Source organism: Petaurus breviceps, unplaced genomic scaffold, assembly GCF_028583685.1.
Source record: "Petaurus breviceps papuanus isolate PSGF00001 unplaced genomic scaffold, PetGlider_PUasm1.0 523, whole genome shotgun sequence".
Classification (NCBI taxonomy): domain Eukaryota; kingdom Metazoa; phylum Chordata; class Mammalia; order Diprotodontia; family Petauridae; genus Petaurus; species Petaurus breviceps.
Genome location: NW_027186356.1, coordinates 1,530,496 through 1,558,316, shown reverse-complemented (window position 1 = coordinate 1,558,316; position 27,821 = coordinate 1,530,496). Strand labels below are relative to the sequence as shown.

General features: G+C 44.6%; 1 protein-coding gene across 1 annotated transcript in view; it reads right to left on the bottom strand.

Moving 5' to 3' along the window:
* SBNO2 (strawberry notch homolog 2) overlaps positions 1-27,821 on the bottom strand; it is a 232,338-nt gene that overhangs the window by 38,245 nt on the left and 166,272 nt on the right. The window contains exons 5-11 of the mRNA XM_069102026.1: positions 17,860-18,006; positions 8,720-8,803; positions 7,698-7,794; positions 6,473-6,633; positions 5,631-5,764; positions 5,276-5,366; positions 2,007-2,150 (exon numbers count right to left, since the gene is read on the bottom strand). Of these exons, the coding sequence (XP_068958127.1) occupies positions 2,007-2,150; positions 5,276-5,366; positions 5,631-5,764; positions 6,473-6,633; positions 7,698-7,794; positions 8,720-8,803; positions 17,860-18,006 (858 nt within the window). The remainder of the gene's footprint in view (positions 1-2,006; positions 2,151-5,275; positions 5,367-5,630; positions 5,765-6,472; positions 6,634-7,697; positions 7,795-8,719; positions 8,804-17,859; positions 18,007-27,821) is intronic.

Below are 27,821 nucleotides of genomic sequence, written 5' to 3'. Positions count from 1 at the left end.
AAAATGAGAAGAATGACAAGGAGGGTAGAGAAGCCCAGGAGACCTGGCCATTGTGGGCCTTTGGAATGTACTTCTGACCAGCTATTTCATGACTCAGCACCTCCCCCTTTTTTCTCTCCCCTCCCAGCTTAGGGGCACCCGCCCTTCCATTTCCTGGAATGCTCCTTTCCTGCGCTTGCATTCCTCATCTGGTCCAGATAAGATAACCCCCTTTCTGCCTCCAAAAGCACAGTGTTTGCAATACCCAGACCATCCCACATATGCTTTGTGCCCTGACTGATCTGTATGCAACATGAATGTAAGAAGATGGTCCCAACCTGATGGAGCCCACTGGTGAACTTTTGAATGCTTACTCCTTGACTGAAATGTTATGTTTTCCTCTAGTAATGGGAAAGGCTAACAGCTTCAGGACTATAACTTCTGCTGACTCATGATACTAGAAACTATATTAAACCCCACATACTCAACTAGCCTACCAGGTCACCTCCCCTTGGACAGAAGACTTCTGATCTGGATCAAGGCCAGAGAAGAATCAATGGAAGGACTCTAGACTGAGCTATAGAATACTGCTTGGGGCCACGCTGCCTCAGAACTGTAACGGAGAGCAATAAACACCATCTACCAACTACCCAATTAAGCCTCTGTCCTTTCCGGGAAGGCTAGCTCCAGCAAGAGGAAGTGACACATACCCAGTGTGTTAGGGAATCTAGGGGTCAGGAGAAATGCACTTCCCTGTCGAGTCTTGCTGCCAAGAAATAGCCTTGACCAACCAAGGGGTTAGTACAGATTCCTTCTTTGGCTCAAAGCCTTTCAAAACTAGAGCAAAAGTCCAATGGGACAAACATTACTGACCCTGTCAGAATGGGAGAGGGAATCTGTTAAAACAGCAGCTTTCAGAGAATGGCTCAGAGTCAATACCAGCTGAATCCAATCACCTGAATCCTTTACATCTTACATTCTGAGTAGTGATTATTCACTGACATAGAATGACAACCAGCCTATATACCAGCCTCAGCTGTCAAGTCAAGATTCAGGGTGATGCCTGCCCTCCTGCACTGAAGTCCTCCTCAAGTGCCTCTGGAGGACACAAAATTGACTCTGTCCTATCCAAAGCTGGGCTGGTCGAGGACATCCTTAGCAAATACTCTTAAGCCTGAAAAGTCTCTGTGTCAATCATCCAGGGAGCATCTAAATACATGAGGACAAGCTCAATCATGGAGGCAGGCCCTTATACAGAGAACAGTTTGGGAGGTTTTTGCTTCAGATACTCCTGAGGACTATCTAATAAGGGATGGAGGGGTCCTTGAGGTAGTAACACTGACTAGATGAGACTAAGGACCTGAAGAGGATTTGAGAGCTTTTACAGAACTCTTCACTACCGGTGCTGACATACAGAGGGAATGTTTCTGCCCTACGACATCCTTCCCACAAGTGGGACCTGTCTCCCTCTTCCTCTCCCCTACCAAACGATCTCTTTCCTTGGACCTGAAGGTACTGTAATTCCTCTTATTCTAATTAGCACTGATCTGTACATTCCCCCCTAAAAGACCATGAGGGTCTTCAGAACCAGACCTATGCCTCATTCACCAAACTATCTCCCTTTGCAGAAAGCAGGGCCCTGGACAAAGTGAATGCTTAACCAATCAATATTAATTCTACCTCAGCCTAATATTAATTAGCCCTCAGAGTCGGCCATGAGGCCTTCCTTCTATCTCTCACAAACATCCTACCTATGAAAACACTGTGTGCTAAGAGGGGCCATGTGAACAAAGGAATGGTTGACAGAGCTGACGATATTCATGGGACAGTCAACTGGCCCCCATTTCCTCTAATCTACTATATTCCTCAACCAGAGAAATTCAGGGCTCCCAAAGAGTTCCAGGTCAGGCCACCCACCCCATCCTCCTGTGGTGAGGCCTAAGCTCAGAGCAGTGGGAGAGTTCAGAGCCTTGCCCAGTCCTGGCTCTGACTCACACCCTGCTCCTGGGGGATCATGCCAAGGATACGACTCCGTCAAAGTTTTCTCCGCACCAGTCGAGAATCTGCCTGATCCTGGTCCGGTGTTGTCCCCCTGCCTGGCTCTCTCCGATCAAGGCAGAGTAGGTAGCAAACAGGACTCCTTCCGAGGTAGTTGTGTCGCCATACTTTATCTGAGGGGAGGAAGTAATGAGAGTGTGAAGAAGAATATCCATCTCACCAAATCTTCTGTCTATCCTGCCCAAGCTGCTGCCCTCGGGGGCCTCCGGAGGAGTCTGCCAGCAAGCTTGTCTTCCATAACATGAACCTCTAAGGCAAAAGAAATCAACCTGGAAGTTCATTTTCCCTTAGGAACATTTCATTAGGCAGCACAACTAGGATGGCTCCCATTGTCAGGTGAGGATAACAGAGGTTTAAAAAGGGAAATAACTCTCCCCAATTCATGCAGCTACTAAGTAATGGAGTGGGGAGGCAAACTTCTTGGTCTCTCCAGTGCTCTATGAACTCTGCCAGGTTCTCTGTTTAGTTAAAAGGGAAGGAGGGGAAGAAGGCAGGAAGGAAGGGAGGGAAGGAAGGAGGGAAGGAGGGAGGGAGGGAGGGAGGGAGGAAGGGAGGAAGGGAGGAAGGAAGGAGATGATTTTGGTGGGGAGTGGTAGAGAAAATCACATATTAACATTATGTTCTATTATATTTTTATTGTATTATACTGTATTTTAATTTATTTTGTTAAATAATTCCCAATTATATTTTAATCTTGTTCATGCCACACTTGGGAATGTTGCAGGCCATAGGAGCTGTGTGTCTGATACCTCTGCTCCTGAAAACACTAGACTTGCCCATTACAATGACATCTGTAAAATCCAGACAAGCCTAAGGCCCTGCATGTCACATCCAAATCCAGCCTCAGTTAGTTACTGACTGTGTGACCCAAAGCAAGCCTCTTAACCTCTCTCAGGCTCAGTCTCTTCATCTATAAAATGGGGATAACAGTAGCCCTTACTTTATATGACTGCTGTGAATCTCAAACAAGATCATACATGTAAATGTTTTGCAACCTTATGTTGCTATATATGTCAGCAGTAACAACAATAATAGTAATGAAAAATGACTGCAAGGCTTTAACTATTCCACCTCTGCATGGTCACTTCCATGTACTACTGACCCCAAAAGGTCCTTTAGAAAAGTCAGGGGGAGGCTAGGTGGTGCAGTGAAACCAGCCCTGGAGTCAGGAGGACCTGACTTCAAATCTGGCCTCAAGACACGTAACACAAAAACTAGCCGAGTGACCTTGGGCAAGTCACTTAACCCTAATTGTTCTCCAAAAAGAAAAGTCAGATGACTTGCGCAGGTCAGTGGCCCAATATTTTTTACTTTCATAAATATAATTCCTCTCTTACTGGGCTAATTTAAAAAAAAAATAGAAAAAACAATACAGGTGCTTTTCAATTTTTTTTTTAAAGAAATGAAATCCTATCACCTACAGGGCATGTCTCAATGAATTTCCACTATCCCAAGCAGTTCAACAAAAAGGTTGCATGTTGACAGATGAAATTCCCTGTTACCCGAAATGACCAAATATTTTGATAAGAGAACATGTGATTTCACCCACGTACACACAGACCCATGTGAACCCCCCACTGCCCTACTTGTTTCTCTCCTCCTCCTCCTGATCTGGGGTGAGCTTCTGGGGGATGTCAGAAGCAGACACCACAGGCTGTTCTTTAAGGCCCTACACCATTGCTCATATAAGGAACATGGGTACAGAAATCCAAATCGCTATGCTTCCCTGGGGTACGACACTCTTTTTTTCAAATGACCTCTATTCATCAAGGTTTGCTTTGGCTCATCTAAAAATAAACAGGCATTCCAGGAGTACGCGTTACAAGGAGTACAATTACAGGAGAGGATGTGGCCCAGAGTGTGCTGGCCCCAGCCCTACTTGGCATAGGAGAGGACACAGAGCAGTCTAGCACAAAGAGACAGACTGAATGGGAATCAAAAGGCCCAGCCCAATTAGTTGCTGGAGAAGAGCCCCTCCACAATGCACTCCACAAACCCATTCAGGAGAGAGGCCACTTCCGGGAGGTGTGGATGGGACAGCGGCAAAAGCAGTGCATCTGCTGTCAAAGGCTCACTACACTTACTATGCAAGTAACCCTGACAAGCCACAAGTAACTCCTCGCGGTCTCAGTCGTCTCATCTGTAAGGAGGGGGTTGGACTCCAAAAGCAAATTCCCAAGACCCCTTCCAGCTCTACATCTGTTATCTAGTGATTCTCTGAATGCCTTAGGCTGCCCATTCCTCTTGTGGATTGTGCTAACTGCTATGAAGATTTTCCTTAGATCAAGTCTACACCTGCCTCTTCATAACTCCCACCCATTCCTTCCAGTTTGGGCTTCTGCAGTCATTTGAGAGTTAGACATTTTACCTGCACTGGTGTAGGGATGATCTCACACACATCAGAGCAGGTGTGTGGAGGCAGGCCCTCGCACATACTCACCTAGCTACCTACAATCACGACGTCTTCCTCTGGCTCAAAGCTAATGAGCACCTGCCTAGGATGACAGTCACGCACACACAGTACTGGGTCTATGCACGTCTACTTGCCCCTCCCCCCAGGGACCCGCCACTTCTGCACTGATTACAACATGCAGATAACTGCACATGTGTGGATGTTATTAGCTCCATCCAGGTTATGGTCCAGATGGAGACAATATTGACTGGCTCTCCTCCGGCCAGATTCCTCTCCGTGTCTGTCCCAGGGTAGAGTCCAGCCCTCGGGAGCGGCTCACTGGAGCCAGGCACAAACCCAGACTGGGAACTCAAGAGCGCCTCTTGTCCAGAGGACTCAGCTCTGCACACAGCCTCCCAATGTCTGGGATACAGGCAGAAGCTTCTGCTTTTAACATGTGCCAGGTTAAGAGTGGAAGGGACAGAGCTGTTGACCACTTGGTCAATTTCCCTTGGAATGAAAGATAATCAGTCCTGGAATTGAGCCCCCCTGGCCCCGAGCCATCTGGCCAGGCTGCCCTGTTGGTCGTCTGCTCAGATAAGGGGGCAAAGGAAATGCCCATAAACCATGCTGGCTGGTTAGAGACAAACCCTCCCCACCTTCCGGGAGGAGATGTTGAGAGGAGAGGACAGCGCGGCTCGTTCTCCTTTTGCCTTGATGGAGAAAATGAGCCATGGTGCTCGGAGACTAGAGGAGGGCAAGAGAGGAAGCTTCCCTGTGATTCCTTTGAAGTCTCTATATGGGCCAGCCTCCTCCACAGAGAGAGGCCTGGGGTGTAGTTCTTACCTTGTTTAAAGCATGCACTGGAATGTGGGGTGCATTGATGTCCTTCAGATCTCTCTCGGCATCGTACTTGAGGTCATTAGAGACACTGAACCTGCAGATGCCAGAACAGCAGCGTCACCTCCCCACTGACGGCTCTCTCCTTTCCCTGGCCCACCCTTCCGCCTTGACATAAGATGGATTGGGGAGGGAGAGAGGGAAGAGAAGGAGGAGGAGAGACAAATAACAATGGGACACCAGCCAAACGCCACTGCTGGGAGAACAAGAGGCCCCAGCCCAGAATAACCCCGAACAACGTGCAAGAGGATGAGTATGTCCAGGGGCCCCATTCATTGAGGGAGGAGGGAGGAATACTAACCACAGGGATTTTTTCCTGCCCTTCAGGAAGTTCTCAAAGATAATCCCAGCCACGGTCCTGCCCTTGCCAACACCGGCACCATCTCCAATGAGGAACCCGGCTCGCTGTTCGTTGGGTAGGATGACTTCATGTTGCTGCCAATCACGAGAAAAGTTAGCATCTGACTGTTTCTTACGATGGGGCTGAGCATCCCCCATCCCCAGGACGGTGGCCTGGGAAGGGCCTTGGGAGATCTAAAGGGTGATGAGGTGGGAGGTGGTGGGAGGATGAGGATGATGACCACCATACCCCTCTGCTCTTAGTGCTGCTTCCCAAGAGATAAAAAGGAAACCAGAGACAGAGACACCAGCAGCAAACAGGCTGCCTCTGGCAAATGCCAGCAAAGCAGGGAGAGGCAACAGTGAAGAGGACAAGTCTGGAGGGTTCCCACCTGGCTTCAGTCCAAACCAAGCCTTCGGATTTCTGACCATGGAGATGACTCGGTCATCTCCAAGTGTGCATGTGCGTGTATGTATGCACACACACACATGCACATATATGCATGTGTACACACACACATTTTGGCTTGAAATTCTGAAAACTTCCTAACCATGACACAGGCTACATAGTGACTTCCCTGCCATGGGATATGTTTAAGAAGAAAAGGCTGAACAATGCCTTCTTGGGAATGCTACAGAGGGAACTCATCCATCATGCAGCTGACCAGTCCCTCCCAACACAGAGATCCCATGAGTCGATCATACTCACTTCTGGGGTTAAAAACTGGCCAATGACAAAGAAGAATAACTTAGGACACAGTGGAGATGTTTCCCCACCCCCACAGGAGGGGGGCACACTCCTACCTGGCACGCATAAGTGATGGCTTCTAACTGTAGTGCTGACAGCGAGCCACTGTCGGCTGCTGAGGTGGGCAAGGAGAGGGTATAGGTGATGTCAGGCGGAGGGACGCTAGACAGGGTGCTTGTTTCGACTACACGGTCTGGGTGATGTTTTCCAATTTTAGCTGAAAATAAAATATACTTTAGTCAAAAGAAAGGACCTTGTTGCAGCACGGCCCTTCCTTTCCCCTATGACCAAGTGGTTCCAAGTCCCTCCCTACTCAAGGAAAGGAGAGAGAGCATGAGGGATCCAGAGCCAGACGATGGGGCTGTATGACTGTGGCCCTCAGTTTACCTATCTGTAACATGAAAAGACTGAATTAGATCATGGCGTCCTTCAGTCCTGAAACCTATGACAGTGATGAACACCCTGGGATGTGATTCAAAGTAAATTAAGTCTAAAAATGTTACTGCCATGGTTTTAGGGTCTTTCTAGACTCCTGAGCCCCACTTCAAGGTACAGGAAGAAGAGGCAGGGAACACTGGAGGCGTCAGAGTCCTGTGGGCCTCAACATCTATCGGCCTGGCCACCAATGAGCTTTCGCAAGGCTCCTACAGGCTCTCTTGGGTGCCGGATGCAGAGGACACTGAGAAGCAGTGAAAAGGGCCCTGGCTTTGGTATGAGACCTCGATCTGAGGGCATGGGATAGAAGCACCAATCCTGGTTCTTCCACCCAGGAACTATGTGACCTAAAGCAAGTCACATCACTCTTCTAAGCCCCAATGTTCTCTACTAGGCTGATCTCACAACTATGAGATAAACATTGAGGGAGGTAATATGTAAAGTGTTTTGTGAATTGAAAATCATCCTTATTAGTTAAAACAAGTCAGGCCCAGACATCCAGGAACTTCCTTAAACTCTGCATCAGACTTGTGGGCTCCCTGGCTTCCCCCTGCTTTCCTCTGCTTTCATTTTGCAGGTTTGCTGCATTTCTTTATCTATGGATGCACTGTTCCCCAATCTCCTCCTCCCCCCTGGTGAATGTAAGCAGACTGAGGGCAAGGATGCTTTCACGTATGTTTTTGTATACACATGGCTTAGCAGAATGCCTGGCACAAAGATGACTGGTGGATGTTTGCTAAACTGAGATGAGGTCTATGGAGCCCCGTGAGGCTCACAGAGAGAATGAAAACCCAAGGACAAGAGGGCCAGCCAACGAGCCCAGTCCAGTTCCTCTAGGCTGCTCACATTTGGATGGGATATAATCAGCATAGGTTTCTGCGTGGCCCAGCTCTTCTGCCTCCTCTTCATCACCCTCATCATCATCCTCTGGCTGAGTCTGTGACTGGAAAAAAAGAAAGCTCTGAGGATGGCAAAATGTATGGCCACAGGACAAAGAGGCAGGAGCGTGGGGTGGAGTATGGACTTTCTAGACTGTGTGGCTATAGGCAAAGTCACAACCCCTCTGGGGTTCATTCTTATCACCTGCAAAAATAAGTGGTTGGTATCAGTAAACCTCTAGAGTCCCTCCCAACTCTGAGGTCCTGTGTCCTGAGGGCCTCCCAGCTCTGACATTCTCTGTGCTAAGGACCCTCCAGGCTCTGACATTCTCTGTGCTAAGGACCCTCCTAGCTCTGACATTCTCTATGCTAAGGACCTTCCTAGCTCGGATATTCTCTGTGCTAAGGACCCTCCTGGATCTGACATTCTCTATGCTAAGGACCCTCCTAGCTCTGACATTCTCTGTGCTAAGGTCCCTCCTAGTTCTGAAATTCCAAAGGCTAACTATTCACAACTATTCTAATTTCTAATATATTTCTACCTATGACATTCCATGTTCTAAGGGCCCTCTCAGTTCCGACATTCTAGACTATCCAATAGAAGCCGGGCAATCAGAAGAATAATTCCCATCAGTCTAATATGCTACCTGGAGGCACTTATGCAGTGGGAGAGAGACGAAGTGGAAACTCTCTGCTTGAATTTTAATGAATCCTGGTGGACTGTGTCCCAGTAAGAAAGATAACTGAAAGTTGTCTGAGCCATAACTGCCACCCAGGATGTTATAATCTCTCAGGACCGGACTTTCCAAAATGAAGTGTGTTCTCAGGAAGTGGAACTGGTAAGGGAGTGTCTGTATAGGGAGTTTTCTAGGGTGTGTACCCACACCCCTCTTTAAAAAAACAACAACTCTATGCTGGCGTAATACCTTGGGGCCTGGGGATGGGGGGGGGGGGCAGGAGGGCCAGTAGAGGAAGGAAGGTGCAGCTCACCTGGTAGCTCCCGAGCAGTGGGGTGTTTGAGATAGCAGGAACTGAGTCTTCCAAACCTAGAAACTGTCCTGCAGATGTGAACAGCTGGAAGAAAGCAGAAAATGGGCAGTTTAAACAAAACACACTTGGGAATCAGCCACGACTCAATGCCTCTTCTCTAACAGCAGCCTGCAACAGGAGCACTGGGGGCTGGCTTGGAGTACAAGATGCCAGGGCGACAGTCCAGCCTAGAGGTGTCTCTGGAGAGTTCTTGAGGCTAAGGAGGCTGGGTGGCTTGTACCCCCTTTCTAATAGCTCCTTTGTGAATCAGAGGAGTAGCTGATGTAGCCCTCACATATTCCTATTTTAGCAAAATTGTAAAGCAACTTATTATTATAAAGTTTCAAGGAAGGTACTGAGGAAGTCTCTGATATCTCCATTCACCACTAGACCTTTGCATTAACTACTTGTTTGGTCTCCAACATATCACTTAAGCCTCCTGGGCCTCACCAAAGCTTCTTTCTCTATAGAAAAGGAGATAATCAATAAGAGCCCTCCCAGCTCTGATATCCTGTGTCCAAAGGGCCCTGTCTGTCCTCCAACGCACCCCATCACCTTGGGTATCCCAGATTTTATGCTGAAAAGCTCCTTCCAGGTCAGAGAATCATAGGCTTTACAAATGGAAGGGGATCTGGGAGGTTATTCCTTCATTTTACAGAAGAGGATACTGAGGCCCAGAGAAAAGAAGTAAGTTGTGCAAGATCATACATAGAGAGTTCACAGCAAAGTCAGTATTTGAATCCAGGTCCTTGGATGCCAAATCCAGTCCTTCCTATTATGGATGTTCACATCAACATACACAGACATTTCAATTACATAAAGAAAAGAGGATTATGGTATATAAAAGTGTAAACATTTATTACATAGAGTTTTAAAATATATATACCCTAAACTTAAAATCTAGCCCCTTTCCCCTCTCCACAGTTGCCTCAGCCTTCCAGAGCCCTTTGAAGTTTGAGACGAGGTCAGTCTGCCTCTGTGGATTCTGGCCACTCCTGGGTGATTCCTGGTCACTGACACTTGCATTCAAAGGGGCTCTCTTGACAAAAGGGAAAGATTAGATGTCCTTGGGCAGGAAAATTAGGATCCAACGCACATGTGTGAAACTCAGCTGTAGACTGGGAGGGAGAGGGCAGTCACACTAGTAACAGTCATCCATAGTGACTAAGAGGCAAGGCCAGAGGATATTTTGTCTGTGGGTGTGCTGTCACTGGGGCTGCCTGGGCCCCACCAGTGTTTGGCTCCCCAAAATTTCCCATTTCTGTAAGGCTCAAAGGTGCCAGAGAATTTTTCTCCCAACCACCTATGAGGTAGGCAGCATAGTCCAAGTATCATTACCCGCATTTTACAGGTGAGGAAACCAAGGCTCAAAGCAATCAATTAGTCAATCCACAAGCATTTACTACAGGAATGCTATGTGTCAGTGACTGACACAGGGGCTAGGGAGATAAAAGACAACATAGGGAAACACTTGCTTCCCTCATGGAATTTCCAATATGATATACATGTATCAGAGGGCACAAAATAGAGTCAGAACAAACACAAAAGAGATCCAAGTGAGTTTATAAAGGACGAGGTAGTGTGAGAGAGGGCAGTCCAGTTGTTTGCCTTCTTCCTGCTCCGTTTAGCACTTTGTGAGCATGAGTGGAAGGAGGGGAAGAGGCGGCAGTGAGAATAATCCAGGGTGGGTTTGACAAAGGATGGTACAGGGTATTCCGAGTGTGGATTTGCTGCTTGTCGGTGAGCCACTTCAGCTGTGTCCAACTTTCTGCGACCCTGTTTGGGGTTTTCTTGGCCACTGGAGTGGTTTGCCATTTCCTTCTGCAGCTCATCTGCCAGATGAACAACTGAGGCAAACAGGGTGAAGTGATTTGCCGAGGGAGGCACAGCTAGCATGTGTCTGAGGCTGGACTTGAACTCAGGTCTTCCTGACTCCAAGCCCATCACTCTATGCACTGTATTACCTAAGCTGCCCTGAAGTGAATTCAGAGGATGCAGTAATAGCTTGAGATAGTACTGAGGCACTGAGAGACTGGAGGCCATGATGAGGGAAAAGAAGAGACATGAGGAGTAATGGAATGACAGGAGGTTAGGATCAGAGAGAGGGATTTGGGAGTGTTTGATGAGGGGAGTGGAACCCTGCTGAGTAAAGGTGAGATCCAGGGTGTGACCCTTCTAGTGTGTAGCTGAGGAGGGTACAAGGAGAAAGTCATGGGATTTGAGGCAAATAGTGCAGTGACTTTCCCAAGGTACTACAACTGATGTGTACCAGAGTTGGGAGTTGAGCCTCCCCCCTGGTTCCCAGTTCAAGCTGCTTTTCAGTAAGAACAATAATCACCTCCTTAGGGAAAGGGACTCCAAGACTGTCTCCTTCCCTTCAACTCAGGTTCAGGAGGATAGCATCCCTCATTGGTTTCTCAGTACTGCTAGCTGTCAAGAAAACTGTGCATTCCAAATGGATGGGCCTTCCATCAGTGAGCCCCCCTTCTTCAGGTTGACATGGAGCAAGGACAGAGCACCCCCATCTGAGCCCCTGTGCACAGCAGATTCCAAACCAGGTCGCTGTGATCTTTCACACTCAAGCTAAAAATATCCCTAAGTGTGTAGCAAAGCAGGAGAGCGGGCTGTTTGGAACATCTCCTTTCTTTACTAGGGAAGTCAGAGTACATTTTCAGACACATCATCAAGCTCCCACAGCGGGGCTGAGAACAAGGTCCACATCACATCCAATAAGCAGCAGGAAGCCCGGCCTCTTCAGATAAAGGCAAATGGGGAGGACAGGTGTGAGCTTGCCTGCCCATGTTCCACCTCATTCAAGAAAGGCACAGAAGAAAGTTGGAACGTGTATCTGCTCTATGAGCTGCACACAGCATGAACTTATGTCCTTGGACCAGTCTGATGTGACTATGTGCCAAGACCAGTTTTCCCTATCAAAAGAGGACCCTGTTAATGCTTATATCCAGGAAGAAGACTGAACAGATGAGACTCAGAATTCTGATGGAATTAGGGTTTTCACAAAAAACAAAGAAACATACATAAAAACACAGAAATAGGCTCATTTGAATCAGGCAAGGAAGTCAAGTGATATAGCTGTCTGGGCTGCTAAATTCACTTACAGAGTCCCAGAGTGGGACAGGACCTTATAGGGGTCCAAAGCCCTACCTACTGTAGGAATGTCTCTACAGCATCCCTGATAAGATCCCCTGAAGGGACCAGGGACCAGAAGCTTATTATCCCACAAAGCAGCACATTACATTTTTAGGCAGAAAGCTATTTGAAAGTTCTTCCTCATATGGAGTGAATTAAGATTATAAAGCATAGGCAAAAAAAGAAAGCTTTAAGGAACCCAGGTCATGTTTTTATCAATTACTGCCAACTGAAGGTAAGGGTTTCAAAAGACAGTCAAATCTGGGACAGCTGGTTAAGAAGATGGTGTTTGACAGTGTTTGACAAATGTAGATTTCTGAAATCTGGCTTAAGATATAGCAATGACGAGCTTCTGGCCAAGGATGGAATGTACCTAAAAGGATCTATAATCTCATTAATTTGGGTACTCCCTCCAACAAGGCAGGTCAGAACTAATTCAGGGCTATTTATCTTTCTGAGTATTTTCCACATCTCCCCTAAGTCCCCTAAGTTTGCCACAGAGACTCAACCAAAGACACTGGGAGCTTTGCCTGACTCTCTTGACGATGTGAGGCTACCAACACCACATGAGCAGCCTACCTTTTGCACTTACGGGTTTTTTGATAACATGCTCTACTCTGCTCCTTAATAATTTCTTATTTGGTAGAAGTATGTTTAATATGGTTGTATATGTAGAGCCTATATCAGATTGCATGCCATCTTGGGGAGGGTGGAAGGGGGAAAATTTAGAACTCAGAATCTTATAAAAGTGAATGCTACAAACTAAAACAAATAATTAATTAAAAATAATATTTCTGAAAGGAAAAAAAATTTTCTTATTTACAACATATGGCAAGTATACCACAGCCATTCATGCCCACCAGGCACCACATGATTGTCCTTTGGACAATTCTCAATTTCAACTGTTTGGAGATTACAGTTGCAGCTGTACATCAGAAAAATACTGGTATTAAAAAGATACGATTATCTTTCAGGGAGAAACCTGAGATTATTAAAAGGTCTTTGAAATTAAGCAAGGGTACTGGAACCCATTTTCCTATTCAATTCTGAGCCCAACTCATTGTTCATTTGCAGCGTCTGTATCTAATGTGGGTGGGGAGAACACAATGGGCTTAAAAATGTGTTTTGCTGTAGTCTTGAAATTTTAATTTTAGCTTAATTTAAACTAAAAAAGGACAATAAAGAAAATTATTGAAAATATCCACCAGACTAGACTCCAGAGAAAGTAGCTACAATGTGAGGAGTAGAAGTCGACATCCAGAAATTCAGAGAAAACATCCAAGAAAGAAGCCTGCCCCCACTCAAGAAAAACTCCATGGCCTCAGATCCCCATCCACAAAAGTCTCAAAAAAGGTTAACAAGCAAGATCAATTTAAAAAAGAGCTATAACTAAAAATGTTTTATCCTGGGTGCTGTCATGAGGAGAGAGGGGCCAGTCTGGCCCTTGGGGTTGGAAAGGTGGGGAGGAGACATACTGGCCTATGGCAAAGGGACCCTAAGGGCAACAAGGCACTACAGGCCAGTAAGTGCCTCCTTCCTCACATTTTGAACCCTTAGGTGAAAGTTTGTCCTGTCTAGAAATCCTATAACAAGAATGTAAATTTGCTCCCTTTGGCATCCCTGAAGTTTGAGGAGATGAAACCTACGAATGAAATATAATTCTGAAAGAGTGCACCTTATTCAAAAGGAGAAAAATAGTTCAAAAAGGGGGTAGGTGAGTGATAATAAAGATAAAAGCATTCTACATGTAGCACTCATGTGAAGAGATCCTGGACCCAGAATGGGGAGGCCTAGTGAAGAGTACCTGAGGGGTCAATGGAAGCATAAACAGAAGGGATATATTCTCATGGAAGTTAACTCTTTAGACTGAGGGAGGAAACAGATGAGAGCTTTGGGAAGCAAACATCAAGGCATGACCTTTGCTTCCACGATCTAGACGAGCCAATGAGAAGAAGAGCTATTCTGGAGCTGATTCTCACCAAGAAAGTCTAACCTACTGGTGGCTCCAGTGAAGACAACTACTCTGTCTTGGAATTCGGAAAAGAGAAAAGGGTCGAGCCTGATGTGCATCCTAGATTTGGGGAAAGCTGATCTTAAAGCATTCAGAGGAAGAATCAAGGGTATCCTGTGGACTACAGTTTTACTGGATACGTCAACCCAGAAGGGATAGGAAATTCTCAGGAATGAAACGGTTACATCACAAAGAGAAACAATTCTAAGAAGGGGAACAGAGAAGAGGAGACCTGTTTAAATAGGTCAATGTGGACAAACAGGAAATTCATACAAGCAACTTAAATTTAAAGACTTGAAAAAGATGAGAGAAAGGGCCAATTACAAAGGAGGACTACAAAAGCATCACAGGCCCTAACAAAGGTAGCACCAGAAATATTCAAGCTCAAAATAAGCTGAGGTTGGTGAAAAAAAGTTAAAAGCTAAAAAAAACAAACAAACAAACAAACAAAAACAAAAAGGGGGGAGGGGTGGCTCTAGTTTGAATGAATGACTGAATAAAGCATTTATTAAGCACTTATCACATCCAAAGCACCGTGCTGGAAATGGACAGAAAAAGAGTCCCTCCACTCAGGAAGCTCACATGCCAATGTTGAGCAGAAAACCTGCTATTTTCAGTGTAGAATGGATGATAATAAAGGATTGATGGAGGGAAGGCAAAATTGCTCAATTCCCATTTTACTTTGGCTTTCTGTGTCAAGGACAATAACTGATAGACTGGAAAGATCAGAACAGAAGTGGCTAATCGTGGGCTGATCCCCAAGATCAGCAGGGAGATAACTGCTCTGAAGGAGCCCAAGTCACCAGGTCCAGAGGAACAACATTCCTGGGGAATGAAAGAACCTGCAGATATGACTGACAAGTTAGCAACCTGGGAAAGATCACAGAGAACAGGCGAGACACCACAGGACTGGACGATGGCCAACACCACATTAGGGCAGATGTAGACTTCAAATAGGGACAAAGTCAGAGCTAAAGTGGAATGTCTTGAGCCTTCCACTTGGGCAGAGAAGGGCACATAGCACCTCATGTGTCCCTTCTGATTCTGGGTTTTGAGCCTGAGTCCCCTGGTTTCAAATCAAGTACCCTTTGTACTATATTATGCTACTACTGAATTCTCTCAGAGCTGAACAAAGAACAAGTCTTTCCTCTTCTCTAGGAGAGTTCGATCATGTCTCCCTAATTTCGTTTTTCTTATTTAAGGAAAACACGCTCAGTTCTTTTAATGGACCCTTGTTTATTCAGCCCTGCTTGAGAATCCTCACCACTGAGATGAGGCCATGCTCAGGCTTGATGCAGACCTCTTGAAAAGCAGGGATGGGGTCTGAGTACGGCTCCAGGAGGGGGGCCCAACACTAGTAAGTGGGGCCATCACAGCTCTTGTCCTGGGCACTGGGCTCATCTTTTCATTCCTACAGCTTGGGGTTAGAGAAGAGGGTAGGTCATTCTACAGCCACCAACCCTAGCAAAAGGCCAGAGAAATAAGAGAAGTAAAGCATACATTAAAAATCTCTCTTTAAAAAAAAAAAAAAAAAGAAAAGAAAAAAAACACCACCCATTACTGGAAAACTGAGTCATAATTACCAGAGTAGCTTACTGGAGAAAATAACTTGTGGGTACTTTTTGTTTGTTTGTTTTAAATGCCATTATATCTGACCATAAGGTTAAAGTGCCTGGCCCTGTGGGCCCTCATGTTAAATCAAGTGGCTCAGGGTAGAATGATTTCTACAGACTGATTTCTTTTGGAATCTCTGGCTTCCTCTAAGCACTATCTAATATACAAGGCCTTTCCTGACTCCTGTTCTGCCCCCTCTCTACCCTCCCTGGGTGTTAGTGCCCTCCCAGATGCAACCAAATTTCTTCGCATTCCCATAATATATATTTTGTATTTATTTATTGTCATGAATATTTTTGTGTCTTGGGAGAGTTAAAGTTCCTCAAGAAGTCCTATTTCACAGTGGCCTCTGTATTCCTATGGCTTAGTACAGTGTCTGACAGATAGTAGTGCTTAATTAATGCTTGTTCTTAAGATAAAGGCTGGAATTAGAAGGGACTGAAGAAGCCATCTAGTCCAACATTCTCATTTTATGGATGTGGAAAATCGGGGGGGGGGGGGGGGGTAATTCGCCCAAGGTCACACAATGTATTATACCCATTTTCCAGATAGGGAAACAGACTCAGAGATGATAAGGCACTTGCCTGTGGTTATACAAATTCTGTCAGGTCAGAACTTGGACTCAGGTCTTTTGATTACAAACTACTAAGTTAGCATGTCACAGGTATAGGACCTGAACTCGGGTCTCCTCCAACTTGAAGGCTTTCCCTAACATGTCATGGCTTTTTCTCAGGGGTGGCCACGGTTCATCTCTGGCCATGCTTAACAAAGGTAGCCCATAGTATGACAAAAAAGGAATATGTTGGATGTTGGAGGGGATGTGGGAAAACTGGGACACTAATGCACTGTTGTTGGAGTCGTGAACTGATCCAACCATTCCGGAGAGCAATCTGGAACTGTGCCCAAAGGGCTATAAAACTGCATACCCTTTGATTCAGCTATATCACTGCTAGTAGGTCTATATTCCAAAGACATCCAAAAAAGGGGGGAAAGGACCTATTTGTACAAAAAATATTTATAGCAGCTCTTTTTGTAGTGGCCAGGAATTAGAAATCAATGGTATGTCTATCAATTGGGGAATGGCTAAAACAAGCTGTGGTATATGATTATAATGGAATATTATTGTGTTATAAGAAATGACAAGCAGGATGATTTCAGAAAAACCTGGGAAGACTTTCATGAACTGATGCTGAGTGAAGTGAACAGAACCAGGAGAATGTTGTACCTAGTAACAGCAACATTGTGCGATGAAGAACTCTGAATGACTTACCTCTTCTCCACAATACCACGATCCAAGAACATCCCAGAGGACTAATGATGAAGCATATGATCTGTCCCCAGAGAAGGGACTGATACGTCTAAATACAGACTGAGGCATGCTATTCTTCACTTTGTTCCATTTTTTTCTTTTTGGAGTCTTCTTATACAACACGACTCACAGGGAAATGTTTTACATAATTGCACATGTATAATCTATATCTGATTGTTTACCATCTCAGGGAGGGGGAGAGAGACAGAATTTGGAACTCAAAACTTTAAATAAGAATGTTAAAAAATTGGGGGGAAAAAAAAGAGAGCCAGTCAATTTCACAAGAGCCAACCTCAAATCTCCACATTTTCTAGGTTATATAGAAAAAGCTGAGGAGATTTGGCAAAAACCACACATGTATTTGCAAAGGGATAAAAGAGTCCTCAAAATAAGTAGCTTAATTCCCTTTGAGAAGACCTACTGCAGAAAGTGAAGGGCACAAAGTCACCCATTTGAAAAGAGAAGGGGGGATAAGGATGGAGCAAGTCTCCTCAAAACAGCAAGAAGCTATCAAGTTCTAGCTCCTGAGTGACCCTGGACAAGTCATTTCCCTTTATCTGGCCTGTTTCTTCATCTGTCTAATGAGGGGGCAGAATCAGATGATCTTAAAGGTCTCTTCTAATTCTCATGATGTATGAATTTCTAAGTCCATTTTATTACAAAAAAAGACATGCTCAAAATAACCATGTTCCATGCTGGGGAAAAGTGGGAAAGGAATTTTTAAAAAGGAATAAATTTTGAAAAAGGTCATTAGACTGAGTTTGCATAACTGTGGAGGGCAGTTTTTTCAATGAGTTCCAAATCTACCCAACTATATTGCCATTCATTTTGACAAATGCCTTGGGAAAATTCAGTCATGCTATGTCTTCTACTATCTCATTCTCATAATCTACCAGTTTAGTAATTGTCAAAAAAGAATATCAGATTTGCCCATCTTGTGTTATTTTAAAATGAACCCTTGCTTGTTCTCAGTGCTCACTTCTGTGCTTTCTTAAACACTATTCACCATTAATAACTGACCTCTTCGTGGTTTTGTGACGGAGTGTTCACATCCCAGAGAGTCTGACTGAGGCTTTCAGCAGGCTGGAAATCTGTAGAGTCAGCGATATCCGAGAGGGAGCCAACAGGTGACGAGAAAAGGGAATTGTCATCGAGGTATGAGGAATCCTGAAAAAAAGAGGATGGTCTGGAATCAGAGAGGATTTGATAATTTGCATTCCACATATGTGCACTTATATTTAATATCACTGATTTAATGAGCATTTACTAAACCCAGGAAGCCCAGGACCACCATCCTGAGCACTGTGGGGCACCTGGTTCCTGCCCTCCAGCAATTGTAAACTACAGACGAGGGGAGAAGACAAACAAAAGAAGGTTTGGCAGCTACAGATCTCTTTTTTGGGGGGAAGGGAGTAGAGAGAGACTGAACTTTTGGGTATAGGGATCTCTTAATGAGGAAAGTTAGTCCATCAATACATATTTGTGCTTTGAGACTTCTAGGCTTAGAGAGCTGCCTAGGTAGGGCATAGGGAAGCTAAGAGACTTGTGCAGGGTCACTCCAGTCAGAAGTGGAAGCTGAATTTTACTTTCTTGACTATGAGGCCCACTGTCTCTCCAGTGTGCAGTGATCTCGCACAGGAGATAGATTAGTGCTGAGGGAGACAAAAGAAGGGAATCACCTTCCCAGGGGGAGCTTAGGCATGGAAGGCTTCTGGCAGGAGATGAATCTGAAGCTGAGCCCCAATAAAACTGATAAACCGATTTCATGGAGTAGAAGGCCTGGAAACTAAACAGCAGGAGCAAATAAATGGGAAGGATAACAACCAACCAGGAAGCATTTACTAAGTGTGTCAGGCCATTTCTATGGCACACTAATGATTGACGGATCACGTTATCCACAACAATCCTGGAAGGCAGGAAGGCAAGATAATATTACCCTCATTTCAGAAGAACAAACTGAAATTCAGAATTAAGTGGCCTGTAAGTTCACTAGCTTCTGGACCACGGCTCTTCCCACTACATATGATGATGATAGCATTTATATAGGGCTTTTAAGGTTTGCAAAGTGCTTTACAAATTTTATCTCACTTAATCTTTGCAACACATTAAAGGCCTACTATGTGCTAGATATTATACAAGGGGGACACTGGGGAAACAAAGACAAAAATGGAACCATCTCTGCCCTTGAGGAGTTTCTAGTCCAGGCCTGTTCCAGTCTGTAGTAAGAGGCAGCACTGAGATAGCACTTTAAGGTTGTCAATGTGCTTTACAAATATCTTCTTGATCTATACAACCACCATGGGAAGTAGGAAGTAGTATTATTCCCTTTATACAGATGAGGCAACATGCAGAAAGAAGTAACTTGCCCAGGGTCATATAAGTAGAAAGTATCTGAGGCTGGATTTGAACTCAGGGCTATCTGACTCCATGGTCAAAGTTCTGTGCACTATGGCACCACCTAGACCTAGACAGAAAAGGTCAGAGGGAAGACAAAGACCATGGCCCAGTGTGAATACCGGAACTCTGATGAAAGCGATGTTTCAGTATTAGGCTGGATAGGGAAGGGGGAGGTAGGGCAGTGGGCCTTGAATGCCAGACTGAATTTAGATTTGGTTTGGTGAGGAGCCGTAGCAGGTATGCAATGAAGATATAAAACATAAGAGAGAAGAATTCTTCTGGCAGCTGTATGCAGTCTGGCTTAGAGGCAGGCACTGTGAATTACTGCTGTGGTGTTCTCTTTGTGACAGCTGTGGGGAAGCTGTTTTTGTTGCTTATTTATGATCATTCCCATTTCACACACAAGGACACAAAGGCTCACAGAGTGAGGAAGGACTGTGTGGGCTGGTGTGGATGCAGAGTATCTGAAGGGGAGCACCCCGAGGAAGGGAGAACAGAAGCAGTCTGTCTGAAATCCTGAGGACATCCTGAACCCAAGAAAATTCCCAGCGCCTGGAAGGACCAGGGTCATGGAGAAATTTGACAATCCCTCATCAGCCGTCTGAGGGGGACTAGGCACCAGGACACCCACTGATGCTGGCTGAAAAGGGGACAGCGCAGCATCCCAAACACACCCACGTGATTCCTGCTATCAGCCCAACCTCTCCAGTTAGCCCAAGTGTCTCCAACGCCAGAAATACCAGGATGGGCTACACCAGTGGCATCCCTTCCAAGGCCAACAGGACTGCCTCCATGGCCCAGGGAGAGGTCCCCAACTATATCAGGAAGGTTAAGAAGCCCTAACCTTTCCCAGAGCACAGCTCACTTTTCCATAAAGCTTTATATCGCATGAGTCAGGGAGAAGAAATATAACCATTCTGCAGATGAGCAAATAGACTCAGAGAAGTGACCTGCTTACATCACTAACATTGCCAGGCTTCAAAGCTAAGCTTCTAGACTCCAACAGTAGCACATGTTCAGCTTTTGCCACTGCCTGAGATACTACAGGAAGGTCAGCCTGACCCGGGATATTGTCCAACCCAATGAGTAGCCCTGGGAGGAATGAGCTTGGCTTCCCTCTTGGTCTGTCTCACAGTAAAAACCCAGTTTCCCAGCAAACTCTTCTAGAGAAGGCCCATCAAAGCTGTTCCTAGGCATCTGCCTTGGGCACTAGGTAATGACCACTCAAGGAAATGGGAGATTTTACACAGATTTTCACAGCAAACCCTGTCACTCAGACCCCTGAATTCCAGCTGTGCAAATATCCAGGGAGCTGAATGTCTATATATCTTTAGAATTAGGTAGTTTTCCCTTAAGCAATAACTGGAAAGCTCCAGTTTTTTTTTCCTTTTTTTTCCTTTTCCTTTGGAAAGGACAGGACTGATTGGTCCAGGGAAGCATACTTAATGAAACATGCTCCACCCCTAACCCCCTACACAGTCTTTGAGGGGATGGGGACCAAAAGACAAGTCAAAGATATAGCAAAGAGTTTATATTCTAAGGGGGAGGGGAGTTGCAAAATGACATGCACATACGTGAAAGCATTCATACAGGAAGTGCGGGGAAAGACTTTATGCAGAAAGTGACATCTGACCAGAGTCTTAAAGGGAGCCAAGGATTCCAAGAGGCTGAGGTGAGGAGGGAGAATGTTCCAGGCAGGGAAACAGAGAGATGGGCAAGAGAACTGCTATGAAAAACAGCAAGAAAGTCAATTTGGCTGAACTGTAGAGTGCAAGGAGAGGCCCCGAGAGCTAGGTCACACAAACAGCCCCTTCCAGCTCTGACATTCTGCACATGCTTACAGCATCCTTAAGGCAACTTCTCAGGAGGAGAATGCAGACAGGCCACCTGGACCTTCAGGGTGGAAGGTGCCAGGCTCTTCAGAGGGGTCTTCTTAACCTCCAAATGTCTGGGCCCTCTTATCAGAGGTCCCGCTAACAGGATTATAGGATTATGAGCTGGGAGAGAAAACAAGACATTCCAGTCCAATGCCTCACTTTTACCAGGGAGGCTGAAGAAACCCAGAGAAGGGGGAAGGAACTGACCTGAGATCACAGCAATAGGAAGAAGCAGGGCCAGAACCTGCACCCCACTTTGCTGACTCCAGATTCAGGGTTCCTGCCACTATACCATGATGGAATCAGTTTAGATCAATTTAAACCAAACCATTAGTAAAAATACCTACTATGAAGAGGCAGCATGGAAGGGGTGGGGGTGGGAAGAGTCAGGATGATGTGGATTCATGTTTTGCTTCTGACATCCTGACTGTGTGACTCTGGGCAAATTACTTCACATCTCTGTGCCTCAGGCAACTCTCAGATGATAAATTTTAAAATGACCCATCATCTCTATCAGTGGAGGGGGGTTTCCATCCTGATGAAATCTCAGCTCAGAGCCTCCCTCCCCTAAAGTGCCTTACAGTTCAAAAGAGGGGGCACAAAGTAAGCTACACAAAGTGCCAAGGAAGAACCAGACAAAAGGTGGCCAACTTGGTGTGAACCAAGAGCATTTTATAAAAAGTTTTATCAGAGTTTTTTGTTTTTCTATCACAGACATTTGGGGATCTACCTACAGAACTGTCCCTTGTAAAAAATGAGGGAAGTACATTTATTTCCTTGTCTCATCTCCCCCTCCCCAGTCAAGAGTTATCACTAATAAAGAAAATTAAAAAAAAAAAGTTCAGCAAAACTAACCAACATATCAGCAAAGTCTGACATTATGCATAATGATCCCTCATTTCTACAAAAAAGGGAGAAAAATACATTTTACCAACTGTAAGAGGAAATAAAACTACAGCGGACTAATTTTGCTGAATGGAGGACCAACGTGGGGAGGAAAGATGGGGGAGTGTAAAGCATGGGGCCCTGATGAGTGAGTGGTGGGCTCTACATTGGGGTGCTCCAGGGACTCAATGGGAAAGGATGAAGGTGTAGGGGTATAGGGACCAGAAAAGGGAGACAGGTGGTTTCCAAGAAGTAAAACATTAAGACTGATTTTAAGGGGCACATTTCTACGGCGTCTCTCTACTATTGAGATTGGACTTTAAGAAAAAAAAAAAGGCCAAAACATCCTAGCAGTGAGATCTTGCACAGTTCAGTCTCCAAATCTCATCGTGGTGGTGGGCACCACCACCTGTCTGTCTCTGCTTCTCTGTCTTCCAGGTAACTGGTAGGTGATCACTCTCCTCCTACTTTATACTGTATCTCCCAGGGTGTTTCCCATTCAACAAGTCAGTTGGCTGACTGTATTCTTTCTTAAAAATAGATTTTAATGAATACTTTTTGTTTGTACATCATGTGAATTTACCTTTTCCAGAGAGAAATCTCTTATAGCAAAGAACTTTTTAAGGGAAGGAGAGGTGTTAAAGGGAAGAGGACAACAAATATTCAGGCAAATCGATCAATTCATTGAAAAGAACCTGACATTCTATGTGATGCTTCACCACCTGTGGATCCTCCACTTCTGCTGAGGAGTGGGAGGAGGGGAGGCATCTTCTCATATCTCTTCTTTGGGGCCAAGTTTGTTTCCTATAATCTAACAAAAATGGATTCTGGATTATATTATGGGTTCTGTTCTTTCCATTTACACTCACGCAGCCACTCTATACTGTCTTCTTACTTCACACTGAATCAGAACATGTACGTTTTTCCATGCCATATTCATTATATTTGCCATTTCTTTACAGCATCGTCAGGAAGGCCCAAGTTTACATCTGGGTCCAGAAACTTCCTAATTATGTGACCCGGGGCAAGTCACTGTAATGGGAATGGGAATTTGAAGATCTTCCCTGCCCCTTACTAGACCTAGCGAGGAGTCTGGAGAGCTCCCCTGCTTTGAAAGTAAACTCTGCCCCCTAACAGGCTGAAGGTAATCACATAGAGTCTGTGATGGAGGGAATCTGCTGAAGAGAAGCAGAGCCCACAGGAAGCTTGTCAGAGCTAGCAAGATGGTGGGAGAAAGAGGATGCTCAGGTAAGGAGACAGAGAGGTTTGTGAGAAAATATTGATCTTGTATTGGTTTGTGGGAAGGCTGAAGGATGATGTGGCTCTCGGTGTTATTATGGCTTCTGAATATCTTTGGTACTATGATGGAATCGGCTTACTGGTTTTGGGATTTAGTTTTCTAGTGTCTAAATAAATGCTTCCATTCTATCCTCTATCTGGAGAGTTTGGTAAATTTTGCAAATAAACATCATGCGATACTTACAGTCACAGTCTTTATCGTGATTGTGGGTGCTGTAAATATTGCATTGGTGCTATAGTTACTTAGCCCCTATTTGCCTCAGTTTCCTCAACTGTAGAATGGGAATAATAATAGCACTTTACCTCCCAGGGTTGCTGTAAGGATCTGAAGATATGATATTTGTAAAGAGTGTAGTGCCTGGCACATAGTAGACGCTACCTATATTTCATCATTATTATTTTACATCCATGAACTAACTAGTTCATCCAGTTCCAATCAACGGGCATTTACTTTGTTCCCAGGTCTTTGCTACCACACAAAGTGTTCCTATAGATATGTTGGTGCATGTGGGGACTTTTTACCACTGACCTCCCTGGGATATGTGTGTAGCAGCAGAACTTTGGGTCAAAGGGTAAGGACATTTAATCACCTTCTTTGCAAAATGAAAAGTATGCCTATAGAGAGGTATGTGTGTAGACTCCCCAGGTGTCCAGGGTGACTCACAGCTCTGGCATGCTGGGCCTTGAGGCCCCTTCTTTCTCTCAGGGAGAATTGGTGATGGGCATGGACCCAGTATTAGATTGGTAGCTGTGCTGTGATGCAAAGCTACTCCTCTGCTAAGCTGGGCTACTAGTCTCCTGTGGTGGGCATCCATGTGCCCACTTTGTGTAGGCCAACTGTAGCAATCTGAAAGGCACATGCCCTGGAGAGTTAAAAGAACTGAAAGGGACACTAGAGTTCAGCCAGTTCAACTCCCTCATTTTACAAAAATTGGAAAAAGCAGTCTGCAAGGGTAGGGAAGCTGCCTAATCCCATGCCAGTCAGTGGCAGAGCCAGGCCTCGATCTCAGTGAGCTGCTTGGTGTCCTGGGCTAGAAAGCTTTCTTTGTGTCATGCCTCAGGACAATTCCTTACTCTCCTCCCAATCCCAAGATCCTTGGAGAAATTCACTTTTATTAAAATAATTTCAGAACTGGAAGAGCTAGTTAATCCAAAACCTATTCAAAGCAGGAATCTCCTCTAAACAATGCTATTCTAGTGGTCATCCAGACTCTATCTGAAGACATTCGGTGGTGGGGAACTCATTCCTAGAATCTTCTATTCCTTCCAGAAAAAGAAATAAGAATAATATCACTAAGAATAAAAGCTAACTTGCATGTACTGATTTTTAATGTTTACAAAGTGTTTATATTTTATCATTAGACCTCATTAGAATCTCACAACAACTTTGGGAAATAAGCTCTACAGATGACAAAAGTGAGATTCAGAGAGAGGAAGTCATCTGGCCCTGGTCACTCAACTTAATAAAGGAGTTGGGAGTAGGATTAAAACTCAGTACTTTACTAATTTTAAATCCAGGGTTCTTAAAAGGCACTACAACATATTGCCTCCAGCAAGAACAAAACTACCCAGAAGGGCAGAGGATGGCACCTCATTCTCCAGAGGGCCAGGTGATTGAAAGTGATAGGAAAGAAAAACCTCTCTCTTTGGACCCAAACAAAACCCTCTCAAAAACATTCTGCTGCCTGTGGCAGGACTAGTGAACAGTCCCCCCTGGGAAGCATTCTTTGCAGCTCCTGGGAAACAAGAGGGAGAAGCAGGAAGGGATCAAGATCTCAGGAACTTAGATTGCAGGAGAATAATGATCTTTTAAAAGGAAATGAAAAGGTCAAGGCTTGCAACTTTGCCTATTTTCACCAACAGGTTGATAATGTGAGAGGCCATGGGGCACATTTCAACTTTTTTTTTTTTGCTGGGGGGGAAGGCAGGACAATTGGGGTTAAGTGACTTGCCCAAGGTTGGGGTACATTTAAAAAAAATAATTCAATAATCATTTATTAAGCACCTACTACATACTAGCCACTGTGATAAGTGCTGGGGATACAAATAAGAGAAAGGACAGCCCTTGCCCTCAAAGAGTTTGCAATCTAATAGGGGAAGGCAATGGGAAGTACCTGGCATGGAGGGGTAGGAGGTTTTCTCAAGAGACCAAGAACAGTTGCTGAAAGGAAATGGAGATTCACTTGCATAATGAAATGAACCCTACAATCAAAAGATCCCCATTCTAGAGCTGCCTCTGCCCCTTACTAGTCTTCCCATAAAGTGAGATAACAGTGGAACAGTCAGTTTCGACTTTGCAGACTTCCCAGGGTTGTGATATTCCAATGAAACAGATCTGTAAGAGCACCATACAAATGTAAGATGCTATTGTAATAAAGGGGGCAGCCAGGTGGTGCAGTGGATGGAGCACTAGGCCTAGAGTCAAGAAGACCTGAGTTGAAATCCAGCCTCAGACACTTACTAGCTGTGTGACCCTGGGTAAGTCACTTCACCCTGTTTGCCTCAGCTTCCTCATCTGTAAAATGAGCTGGAGAAGGACATGTCAAACCACTTTAGTACCTTGGCCAAGAAAACTCCACATGGATCATGAAGAGGCGACCAAGACTGAACAACATTTTAACTATTCTCCAGGTCTAAAACAGCACATTTGCAGAAAGTTCTCCTTATAGCAACACTGTAGAGAAGGCAGGGCAAGGATTATTCTTACCAATTTAAATATGGGGAAACTGAGGCTGACAACAGTGAAAAGATTTGTTCAGGGACAAATAGCTAGTAAGTGGCAGAACTGAAATCCAAACCCAGATGTTCTATAATTGGATGGCAGTAAAACTCTAGTGGCCCACTCAGATTTGAGGAAGAGGGAGAAGACGAGAGAAGTCATCCCAAAGGGCAGCTCCCCTAACGATGCAGGATGATTAGATCAAGTCCCTTACCTCAGGGGAAGAGGGACTATTAGATATAACTGGAATATCTGTGAGCACATGGATATATATAGTTGGGAGTTATCTGTGAGCCCTAATACCAAAAGAATTCTAACAAGTCTTGATTTTAGCTTTCTGTGACTTATGAATGAGGTACAAAGAGACTGCATACCCTTTAATATTTTCAAAGAGACATGAATTTCCTTTGTCTATCTCTGTATGAAACCTCACAGCAACTAACATCTACCAGGGATATGGTGATTGGGTTAGTGTTGACTTTAGACTGAACCAACTATAAGACAAGAGAAAGGGCCAATGAAGTAGAACTGTCTGTGTCTCCTTTCCCATTAAACAGGAAACAAACAAATTGAGGACAAACAAACATTTGTCCTCAATAAACTCTATAGCCAGATCAACTAAGTATGAATTTTGGCTTATGTTCTTAACAATCACAAACACTCAAGTTGCATACTTATATGAAGTACAATTTTTTAAAATCACAAAAACTCACATTTACATAATGTTTCAACATCTCAAAAGACAGGCAGACCATCCTATAATAGCTCTTGGAAGAAGTATGATCACTGAATTAAGATTTCATAGGATGGCCATAGCTTTTAGAGAAAAAAAATTCATAAAAAAGAGTTGTACAGGTATGGATGGGTTGTAAATGGCATCCTTGAATGGGAACTCCCAAATTGATAAGATCATAGAACCATTTGAGTATGGTGGGAAAAGAATGTTGGACCCAGAAGTCAGAAGACTGGTGAGACCCATTCTGACTGCCCTAATGCACTCTGAACAGTACCATAGCAACCTGGGTTTACTCTTTATTCTCCAACTAGACTGAGATCCAAGGAACTAGAGACTAATTTTAGCTCACTTTAAATAGTCCTCAGGGACTATATAAATAGCTAGAGGTCTCAATATAGTATGTGCCTAGTAAAAGTTGACTGAATTGTTTAAAGACCAGCTCAAACAAAGACTAGTTATACAAGAATAGGCAAGTAATTTGACCTCCCTGAGACTGTCTTCACATCTGGAAAATAGGGGCAATAATACTTGTAGTTACTAACCTCAAAGAACTACTGAGGAAAGTGCTTTGTAAACCTTAAAGTGCTATAGAAATGGAAATAGTTGCTATATCCCCCTTAGAGCCTAGACCCACATGGCAGATGATTAGGAAATGGTTGTCCAACGAATGCACAGATGTATTCACCACATTTCTGACCAACATCAAGACATCTGGACAAGAGTCAGGGCAAGACCTCTTATCTCAATTCCCTCCTTTGAAAGGCAGAATTAAAGAACATTAGAGTAACCAAAAACTAGAAATAAAGTAAAGGCCTATTGACTGGGGAATGACTAAACAAACTGTGATGCAGGAATGTAATGCAATGTCAGAAGCAACAAATATGAAGAATTCTGAGAAGCATGGTAAGACTTGAGCTGATGCAAAACAAAGACGAACGAGGAAAACACAATGGCTCCAATAATGTAACTACAAAGAACACTATCCTCTCCATCATCCTCCCCCAAAAGACTTCATCAAAATGGCTATTGTGTAATTATAACAAATCAATAGTTAATAAACATTATTAAA